This window comes from Apis dorsata, unplaced genomic scaffold (genome assembly GCF_000469605.1).
Source record: "Apis dorsata unplaced genomic scaffold, Apis dorsata 1.3 scaffold_80, whole genome shotgun sequence".
NCBI classification, from domain to species: Eukaryota; Metazoa; Arthropoda; class Insecta; order Hymenoptera; family Apidae; genus Apis; species Apis dorsata.
This window is the reverse complement of record NW_006263378.1, coordinates 9,947-20,497: the sequence shown is the minus strand read 5'-3', so window position 1 is coordinate 20,497 and position 10,551 is coordinate 9,947. Positions and strand designations below refer to the sequence as shown.

General features: G+C 19.1%; 3 protein-coding genes across 6 annotated transcripts; 2 read left to right on the top strand and 1 right to left on the bottom strand.

The window, feature by feature from the left end:
- The first annotated feature begins 447 nt into the window (after positions 1–447).
- LOC102673445 lies at positions 448–1,936 on the top strand. Its single transcript, XM_006610831.1, has 5 exons — positions 448–661; positions 766–1,001; positions 1,084–1,264; positions 1,341–1,436; positions 1,505–1,936. The coding sequence occupies exons 1-5, from the start codon at positions 613–615 to the stop codon at positions 1,615–1,617; spliced, it is 675 nt and encodes a 224-aa protein (XP_006610894.1). The 5' UTR covers positions 448–612; the 3' UTR covers positions 1,618–1,936.
- Positions 1,937–2,012: 76 nt separating this feature from the next.
- LOC102673587 (putative malate dehydrogenase 1B) lies at positions 2,013–4,827 on the top strand. Of its 2 annotated transcripts, none has more exons than XM_006610832.2 (6): positions 2,013–2,234; positions 2,581–2,894; positions 3,022–3,311; positions 3,401–3,582; positions 3,658–3,793; positions 3,846–4,827. In XM_006610832.2, the coding sequence occupies exons 1-6, from the start codon at positions 2,091–2,093 to the stop codon at positions 4,052–4,054; spliced, it is 1,275 nt and encodes a 424-aa protein (XP_006610895.1). In that variant the 5' UTR covers positions 2,013–2,090; the 3' UTR covers positions 4,055–4,827. The 2 variants fall into 2 exon arrangements, with proteins under 2 accessions (XP_006610895.1, XP_006610896.1); XM_006610833.2 differs by having other exon boundaries at positions 2,097–2,496.
- A 221-nt stretch (positions 4,828–5,048) lies between these two features.
- LOC102673891 (eukaryotic translation initiation factor 2 subunit 2) lies at positions 5,049–7,848 on the bottom strand. 3 transcript variants are annotated; one of them, XM_006610834.2, is made up of 7 exons: positions 7,544–7,848; positions 6,707–6,964; positions 6,394–6,550; positions 6,286–6,318; positions 5,747–5,931; positions 5,344–5,628; positions 5,049–5,257 (listed from the first exon to the last, which is right to left on the bottom strand). In XM_006610834.2, the coding sequence occupies exons 1-7, from the start codon at positions 7,559–7,561 to the stop codon at positions 5,213–5,215; spliced, it is 981 nt and encodes a 326-aa protein (XP_006610897.1). In that variant the 5' UTR covers positions 7,562–7,848; the 3' UTR covers positions 5,049–5,212. The 3 variants fall into 3 exon arrangements, with proteins under 3 accessions (XP_006610897.1, XP_006610898.1, XP_006610899.1); XM_006610835.2 differs by having other exon boundaries at positions 6,286–6,291; XM_006610836.2 differs by lacking the exon at positions 6,286–6,318.
- Between the last annotated feature and the right edge of the window lie 2,703 nt (positions 7,849–10,551).

Here is a 10,551-nt window from a genome sequence, read left to right as displayed (position 1 = left end):
TATATATATATATATATATATATATATATATATATGATCAATTTATTGTATCAATTTAATCAAAGCATTCCAATGTAAGCAGTTGGTAGCTTTTGGTTGTCTATATTTTTAGAGGCCTTAAGACAAGTCATTGATAAGTCATTGTACGTGTAAAAATATATATTATATGTATTTTCAATGTAATTTATCCTAATGAAATATTTGCTATGGACAATTGTTTGTCTCTTTTAATAAATTATATTATGAATAAATACATTTTTATATAAACTTAATAATTGATTATAGGAAAAATAAAATGAAAAAAAACAATAAAAAAATTTATTTCGTTATAAATTCGTTTTAAATATAGTTGAAATATGTATACATATACGTATATTATATATAATGTGATATAGTAATAAAATATTTTATTTTTTACCTAAAAAAACTTTTAGTAATTTAAGATTTCAATGTGACCAATTTTCCCTAGTTTTGTTTAGAGAACAGTTCATATTAAACGGAAAGCTTAAAGAAATTGAAACGTTATTAAATTATTTTTCTATCTTACAAAATATTTTTTTTATTTTTTTACAAAATATTATTTTAGTTTTATTTTTCGCTAAAATTTTTATTATGGCTAATATATTTAACTTATTTGGTGAAATATCAGAATTTCATAAAGGTAAGAATAAAAATATATAAAGGTTAATATTTATACTTTTTATTTTTTATAAATGTTATTTTAAATTAATATAATATTATTAATAATAAAATTACCAAAATTAGGTTCAACTACAAAACCTTTAGCAAGATCAAAAACATGTCTAGGTATAAATGGTTCTTTAAAGAATATTAGTCAATCAAAACCAAAAGGATTATCAATTAGATCTAGTTCTGATTTAAATGTACCTGAAACTGTGCAAGCTACTTTCAACAAACAACAAGAATTGTTAAAACCAAAACTAACACAATTAAATAATGATGGCCATCTAATATCACCTAGGAAAAATATTTTATCAGAAGTATGAATTGTTAAAAAATTTTACAAATAAAATATAAAATATAAAATATAATTATTTTATAAATAAGATTAATTTTTTACAGAAACTAAATACATTTTCTATAAAAAGAAAAGATATATCTCCAAAAAAAGAACATGTAAAATCACCTTTATCATATAATGAAAATATTTTTAAAAAGCCATTACTTTTAAAAAATCATATTAAAAAATTATATTCTGAACCAGAAAATCTAGCACCATATTGTGATATGCAATTTGAATTTGGTAATGAATTTGATAATTTAATTAAATAATTTATTAAATAATTAATATAAAAAAATATTTAAATATATTTTTACAGATGATGTTTATACTAAAGATATAGAAAATGAATTTAAAGAATTACTTAAAAAAAAGGAAAATAAAATAGTACCTTATGAAGATGAATTTGAATTAGGTATAGTACATTTAATTATGTATTTTTTATATATGTATTATATATTTAATTTTAAATTTTTTATTTAGATCAAGAGCAAATTAAGTTTGAAATACCAAAATTATGTATATCACCTATATTTGATGAAGAGTGGATACAATATAAGATTCCTGATTTACCAGAAATATCTAATGAATTTTAAATATGAAATATAATAAATTTTAAATATAAAAATGTTCATTTAGTTTAAAATTTTTTTTTATCAATAATTTAATAATATAAAATAATTTAGAACAATTATGTTATGTTAAAATATATCTAAAGCATATAAAAAATCAACTTTAATTAATTTATTTATATTAATTACTTGATTTTTAAAAATTGAATACTAATTATATATTCTGACATTAAAATTAAAAAATTTTCAAAATTGATTAATTAATAATTGGCTCTTGAATATTTATATATTTAAGATCTATTATATAAAAAAAAATTAAAAATAAAACAAATAATTTAATAAAGTATCATTTAATAATTTAATAAAATTTTAATACATTATGCTTTCTTTATTATATATTTAATTTTAATAAATTTTTACAAATATATTTTGTCAATATTTTTTTATAAAAATTTTTAAAAAAATATTAAATGCTCTTCAATTGTTAATAATACAAAATGACAAATAGATGTTTAACTGTAATAGCTGGTATTTTAGAAGATCCTACTTTTAATCATATATGTTTTATTGCTGAAAGTTTATCTACATTATTACCAAATTTTCATTATAGAAGTATTAGTAAAAGTTCTTTAAAATGGGAAGTAAGTTAATATTATATTTTTATTTATAAATGCAATTCAATTTAAAAATTATTTTTAGTCATGGTTAAAAGAAACTTGTGAACTTTATAAATGGACTCACACTAAATCTCCTCTAATATGGAGAGAAATTGGACTTAGTCAAACTCATGTAAATTATATTGGAAGTAGTTATCAATTTTGGGAATTGTTGCATAAATATTATAACATCACATCATATTTAAATAAAGAAGAACTTGATGCATTACAAGCAGATTTATTAATTGTATGAAAATATTTAGAAAAATTATCTATATTATATAATTCTAATCAGATTTATTAAATTTTTTAAATAAAATTTTTAATAAAGGCTCATAATGTAAAAAGACAAAAAAGCAAAAATTTACAAGTACAAGAAAAATGTCGTAGAATAATGATAATAGGAGCAGGAAGATCTATGTGTCCAGATCTTGTATCTCAGTTATTAATGACAAAAGAACTCTGGATGAGTCATGGAATTGTTATTAATTTATATGATCAACCAGGATGTTTTTTTAAACTTAGGAGAATTTTTAAAGATGCAAGAACAATAGGTGCTGGTTTAAATACAGTAAATATCGTGGAAAGTATTCCTGATGGATTGAAAAATTGTGATATATTAATTTATCTTGATAGTTTTATGCGGTATTTATTATTATTATTATTATTATTATAATAAAAAATAATAAATTTTATTATAAAAATAATTTATTATAATTATTATTGTAATTATAATATAAATGCTGTTAATATTTATATATGCATATTTTAGAGAAGATAATGAAGGGACAGACAATTGGTTGCAACGTAATTATAAAATTATAGAAAATTTATCTGCATATATAAATGAATATGCACCTTCACATATGAAGATAATATTTTGTTCAATGAGTCTTCCATGTTTTTATGCTAATATTATGCTTGAACTTGTTACAAAATTATCAAGTACAAATATTGTAGTTGCTAGTGCTCATTATGGTTTGGAACTTATACATACATTTGTGAATTCATTCGGTCTTACTCATCAAAATTTTGGTTGTCCACCTATTTGGGGTTTCTTAGGTTGATTTATATTTATATAAAAAAAATATGATATATTGTTATTAGTACATCTTATTATACATATATATTAATACTAAATTTAATTATAGGAGTCAATCATTTTGTAGATGTTGATCATATGATTCAAAAGTATGATATATATTATCCACATAAAAAAACTTTAAATTCAAATAAAACTATAATACCATTTAGAATCAAATATTCAGAATTAAGATGGTTTTTTTACATGTCACATGATAAAGATCCATATAAAAATCATTTTAAACGTAAGGTATATGTAAGAATTTTGTTATTTTCTTCTATATATTTTTTTTATAATTTATACATGAAAAATAATGAATTTTAGGCCCTTGTTCGATATCAAGTAGGCAGATCAGAAGATTTTCCAAAATGTAGAGCTATTTGTGATCTTTTGAAATTATGGTATAGCAAAAAAAAAAGCATTGGAGATGAAATTATATCATTGGGAATCGCATCTGATGGTAATATAAAATAAGGAAATCATAGAATAAAATAAAACTTTAAATTTTTTAGGTTCATTTGGTATACCAAAGGGATTAGTATTTTCACAACCAGTATATTTGAAAGAATGTGAAGATGGCACACGAAAATGGATTCCTTTCAAGGATTTTCCAATGCCAAATATGCCAATTTCTATATTTCAAAATTTTATAGATACTGCTATTAATATTAAGGAAAAAATAATTAAATTAAAAAATGAAATTGATATAACGAAAATTTAATTACTTATTTAATAATTTACTTCTCAAGAAATTCTTTTTTATTAAAAAAATTAATTATAATTTTATTGTATTGTGTAATACATAAAAATACTAAATTATTTAAATTTATTATATAATATATATGTATATTAATCATTATATGCACATAATTATTAAAATTGCATAATTTTATAAATGATATTTCAGTGCATTGCATTAAAATAATTCAAATAAAAATTATTTTTTAAATATTTAAAAAATTTTAAATATTAATGATTTGCAAATTAATTATGTAATATTGAAATTATTTTAAAAATACAAATATTATTAATAAAAAACATAAGAAGAATAATAAAGTTTCTTAAAATAAATTTATTACCTAATAAATACAATTGAATAAATTAGTTAAGTAAAGTTAGCTATTGATCGTTTAAAAAAAATTATATTTTATCATGATATTTTTCACAAAAAGATAATTATGGGAATAATACTTTTCACCATGCATAATAATGTACTCGAATTTAATGTTATAGTTTTTTTGTATACAGAAAATGATATAACAAGTTATTACCAGCTTAAAATCTATTGTTAACAACTGGTAATCCATACCATTTTATATTTAATAGACAATTCTTTATACAGGATGTTATGTCACAATGCTAGACAAATGTATAATACATATCGTATTATCATGATTATTTTATCCCCATCATTGAAATAGTGTACAATATAACTGTATAGCTATTTTTTTTTCAAACGATTATTGCCAAAATAATGAAAATGCGTAAAAAAAAGTTAAAATTATGTTAAATCATATAATTTTATATATTCTAAGAAGAAATGGTATATTAAAGACTTCAAACCCAAAAAATAAAGATAAGAATGTTAAAAATAGCAGGTAAATTTGAAAAATTTAACCAAAAAATTTTTTCATTAATAATTTTTTCTATAATTTTTGTTTGTTTGTTGCAGATTAATAAAAAATATTGTGCAATAAATTTTACAATGTTTTTTCTTTTTTTAATCGATCATTTTCAATTGCTATAAGTAAAAAAATGAATGTTCAAATTGCACACCATTATAATAGATATTGTAAAAAATTGCGTTCTGACACAAGAAATCTCAGATAATTTCAAAATTATGCTACAAAATTGATAAACGTGATACATGACAAATTTTTTAGGCAGTTTTTGCTCGAATAGCTGCACGTTTTCCTGTAACAGCCTAAAACAAATAATTGATTATTAGAAAAATTTTTAAAAGTATCAAATTAATTATAAATGCTTTAAAAATTTTTTAAAAATAATTACCTGAAAACCAGATTTTATACTAGCTACTGAACATCTTGAACCACAAGTTTCACATTGTAAGAAAAATAGTCGGGTATCTTTTTGAAGAATGGTGTCTGGAGAACGACAAGTGTGGCAGGTAACATATTCTTTAATGTATCTCCTAAGAACATTTTCTATTTGTTTCTGTTGAAAACGACCCTTAATGATAAGTTGACTATTTCCATCAACAGAACCACTAGTTCCTAATTCAGCGAGTAAAAAGTCGAGTAAATGTTTTGGTTGCCTATGAAGAGTTTTGCATATCTACAATTAAAAATTGTAAAACAAGTAATAAAAAAAAAAAGAATTTACAATTCATAAATTATTAAAAATTTTTAAATAAACAAGTATTTAAATAAACAAGTATTATTATAAAACTAACCTCCGTAAAGTTAGCAAAAGATGTTTTCTTAGTGCCTATACGTACTACTTGCGGAGGACGCATGACGAATTTCTGTTTTTTACCAGCAACCATGTCTGGATTTTTTTCTCTCATAATATTAAATACTCTTACCAATAATTCGTCATAAGTATAATCTCTATCTGATCCAACCCAACTTGTTTCTTCTATTAAGAAATATAATTATTATAACATATTCTATTAATTTAATATATGATTATACATTAAAAAAAAATGATAAAAGATTTAATAAATTTATTGATTGATATATTAAATCTTTTTATTTTTAATTTATATATATATACACAATCTTATTATTCAAAATTTTTTTTCATATTATCATTTAACTTGATGAAAATATATAATAACAAAGAGAAATAATAATTTATTTTATGTTGAAACTAAACTAATGATTATGATATATAAAAGTAGTTATTATATAAATATGATTATTATATATATATATAGATTATACATAGAAATTAAGAAACTATAGAAAATATCAAATACATATCTCTTACCATACTCTGCACTTCGCTCAGATTCAGTACAGCATGTTAACAAATAATGTGTAACATAAACAACTAGTTACCCCAAACTATGATATTTTTGCAATATATAATATTTACCATTTTCTTTATCTTCAATTTCCTTACGTTCTTCTTCAGCTACTAATTCATCAAGATCTTTCTTTTTCTTTTTTTTCTTTTTAGTTTTTGAGAAGTCCATATCTAAGTCAAAAGTGTCATCCACGATAACTTCTTCTGTTTGTTGTTCAACAATATCCTTTCCAAATTATAAATTATAAATAATATATATTATGTTATATAGTATATAAATTATAATAAATAACATATTATATATATGTTATATATATATATAAATATATGCTATTAAATATAATTTCATACACAATTACATATTATATTATATATGCACTACCTCTTTCTTTGCATCAGGCAAAGCTGCATCAAGTTCATCTAAATTAAATGCTTTTTTCTTCTTCTTTTTCTTTCTTCCAAAATTTTCTAAATCCAATGCTTCGTCATCTTCAGCTGGTGCAGAAGGTTCAGGTTCTTGATTTTCTTTATCAGTATTTTCTAAGATATCTCCAGTACTACTGCTTTCATTAAATGCTGCATCAAGATCAAAAGTAGTTTTCTTTTTCTTCTTTTTCTTTTTCAAAGTAGGATCAAATACCTATAAATTTTTTTAATTATTACATTATCATATGAATGTATTATAATTATATGTGAAATTTTATATTTTATTATTTTACATATTATATTTAAAAAATTTAGACTTTATTAATATAATAAAAGACTATTATTAATTATATTAATTATATTAATTAATTTAATATATTATTTTCGTAAAAATTTAAAAATAAATTTTTTTAAATATATCATGTTAAATATATTTCAAAATGTTTCATAGATTAAATGTAATATTATATTATATCCATAATGAATGGAATATTACAATAAAAATAATAAAATATTTATCATAATATATTAGTAATAAATATATATTTGTACATTTTTTCGAATACTATCCACATGGTTTTGAGGTTGGAATGTATAAAGTGGCATTTTTCTTATTGTATAAAAATTACATTATAAAATATTCTTTTACATAGATTTAAATTTTATTTTTTATTCATAAATATTAAAATTAAACTAAAAAATCAAGAAGTATGTCAAGATAATCATACTTCCATGCTTTTCCAATACGACATAAATTCTCTATTAAAGATATAATTTTAATATTATTACATACCGAATCTTCTTCAGTCATTTTGAAAATTGTTCTAAATACTTTGGTGTCTCCAATTATCTTATTAATTTGCTTAGCTTTCAAATATATATTAGCATCTTTATCACGCGGGTCTCAATACTTTCGTACTGTCTATACAGTGCATTCACGTCTTGTTAACGAATATTGCATCAGAAATTCGACTTCTAAGTACAAAGAGCCATTCACACTTCCAAATATTCTACACGATTCACACAGCCTAGTTCACTATATAAAAAGAAGAAAAGAATATGAATTTTATTGGTTATTTCTAATAGATTAAAATATTTAAAAAGATATTAATCAAAAATTGCATTATTAAAAAATTAAATTTTGTCATTGTATTGTTTTGAGTATTATTATTTAATTTCAAATTCAGTTATAAATTTTTTAATTAAAAGATAATTTGAATTTGATCTGTACTGATATTTCTATTGTCCAATCCAATTGAGTAAAAATAATACAATTCATAAAAAAATCCTAAACGAGGATAATGCAACATTTTATAACATTATATAATTTTTTTAATCATAAATTTAAATAATACAAAAGTAAATAAATTTTTATGTACAAGACATAAAATTGAAGAAAAAAAGGGAAAAATAAATAATCATGCAGCCATTTTTCCATATTATTACTTTATAACGTGGTGCAACGTATATGTTTTATCGATCTTTAATATGTCTGAACTAAGCAATATAAATTTAAGCGCGAATTACAAAAATANTATTATTAATATTATATATTATTCGAATTAATATAATATAAATATAAATAACAATTTATTTATAATAATAAATATAAATATATTTTCCTTCATACTTTTGAAATATTAATATTTAAAGGAATGATAAATGCAACCTTATAAATTAAAAAATTTATTCTAGAAATTGACTCATATTTAGTTTACGAAAGTATTTAAATGCTCATTAAATTAATACTTTAAACAATAAAAATTTATTTTTTCTATATTTAATTTTATTATTTAATAAAATATTATATTTTATTGTTCAAAATAATATTATAACAAAATATAACTATCAAGATTATATAATAATATATGTATGTGTATATATATGTATATAAGTGTATATAAACTTTGAAATAAATTTGATAATAGAAAAAAAATGAAAGAAACATGTATATAAAAGGACATTGTAAATTTCTTAAAGATAAAAAATCGATGTAAAATGACGATCTTTTTATTTTCTAATGACATTCATGCATATACATTTGCATCTAGTTTTAAATTATTGTCGTATTAAAATATGGTAATAATATGCAATTGAATGTATTCGATATCAAAAGTAAAATTTCTGATAATTTCTCAAAACATTTTGCGAAATATTGTAACTAATTTTTTTTTACTATATTTAAATAAATATTTATTCAAGAACAATTAATTATTTTTCATTTAAAATATTAATTATTGGGTAATTTTTTCATTTATTTATTAAATTTATGAAAGAAATACAACGAATGAAAGAAATGTCATGATTTGATATCATCATTAGATCTTCAAGGACATCATTATTATTGATTCTGAATATGTACCTTCTGTATATTAAAAAATTTCTTTTAAATATTTTTCTTTCCTTCTTTTAAATATTTTTTCAATTCAAATATGCCACATAAAAAATTGTGTTAATGTAAATAAAAAATAAAAAATGATATATGAAATAGTTTAGAAAGAAAGTTTAATACAAATCAATTAAAAATTTTTTTAATATAATTAAATTATATTTGTTAATATTAATTAAACTGGGCAGATTAACTTAAAAACTATTTTATTTGTTTATGAATCAAATATTGTTAATAGAAAAATATTTATCATAAATGAAGAATCTTTATCTTTCTAAGTATTTAAAAATTTCAATAAAAATATGCTAGGGATCACTATCCAATTTAGAAAATTAATATATCAATATATTAGTTATACATCTAAAAAAAGTAAAAGATAAAAAAATTAGCCTGATTTATTAAAAAAAAAATTCTATTAAAAAAAGAAGAATATTATATTAATAATTTAGAATTTTTTAATTAGAATTTATATTGACGACGAAATAAATTGATAATATTAAAGAAATAATAATTGAATATAATTGAATATAATATGAATTGATATTAATATTTTCTTTTATTACATTATTTTTTCATAAATTATATTTCTTTCAATACAACTAATTTATAAAAACCATAAAATATATATTTTAAAAAAAAGACTTCTAAACATAGAAAGTTAATAATATTTATAGTTAGATACATCTAATTTACATCTAATAAATAGTTTTTAATATGATCAATTTCTAATCTTTCTAATATTATCAATTAAAAATAGAATAGTTTTTTTAATTTTTTTTATATTTTTTTCGAAACAAAAATATTCTTTTTATGTTATCTTCCTTTTATTTGTTGAAATTAAAAATTTGTTATAGAGATAAAAAAAGATTTAAAAATATATGAACATATTATTTTTTATTATTTCTATATTTTATTTTATATTTAATTAATCTACTTTTGGTATTTTTGATCAAATGATATCTAAAATGATTTTCTATACACTAATTTTTTTATGATATTTACATATTCATATTTCATATTTTTTATTTTTATGGAATATTTAAATGAGATATATTGTTCATAGTATCCATTCTTTTATAATCTTAATTACGAGTATAATGTTTTTATTAATTTATTGAAGGTAAAAATTTTGTGATAAATCTGATTTTTTGATTTTTTATTTAAGATTTTCTTTTAAAAAATATATATATATATATAGTAGTATATAGTAAAAATATATATATATATATAGTAGTATTAATTTTAAATGATATCTTAGTAAACTGGATTCGTTAATCATAATATATATTCTTTTTAAAAAATAATATATTTTATGATTTTCAATATTTTTCGATATTAATTTTATTTTTAATTTATCCAAATTTTATTTTATTTAAATATTTAAAATTTTAATTATCAAATAAATACTTATG

Bases quoted from the DNA above. Each gene is read 5' to 3' on its own strand.
- LOC102673445 (XM_006610831.1), top strand. From the start codon at position 613: ATGGCTAATATATTTAACTTATTTGGTGAAATATCAGAATTTCATAAA. The intron at 1,002-1,083 runs GTATGAATTGTT...AATTTTTTACAG, and splicing joins GGAAAAATATTTTATCAGAA to AAACTAAATACATTTTCTAT. The intron at 1,265-1,340 runs GTAATGAATTTG...ATATTTTTACAG, and splicing joins TGATATGCAATTTGAATTTG to ATGATGTTTATACTAAAGAT.
- LOC102673587 (XM_006610832.2), top strand. From the start codon at position 2,091: ATGACAAATAGATGTTTAACTGTAATAGCTGGTATTTTAGAAGATCCT. The intron at 2,235-2,580 runs GTAAGTTAATAT...TTTTTAATAAAG, and splicing joins AAAGTTCTTTAAAATGGGAA to GCTCATAATGTAAAAAGACA. The intron at 2,895-3,021 runs GTATTTATTATT...TGCATATTTTAG, and splicing joins TATCTTGATAGTTTTATGCG to AGAAGATAATGAAGGGACAG.
- LOC102673891 (XM_006610834.2), bottom strand. The intron at 6,551-6,706 runs GTAGTGCATATA...TAATTTGGAAAG, and splicing joins TGCCTGATGCAAAGAAAGAG to GATATTGTTGAACAACAAAC. The intron at 6,319-6,393 runs GTAAATATTATA...ATTTGTTAACAT, and splicing joins AATTGAAGATAAAGAAAATG to GCTGTACTGAATCTGAGCGA.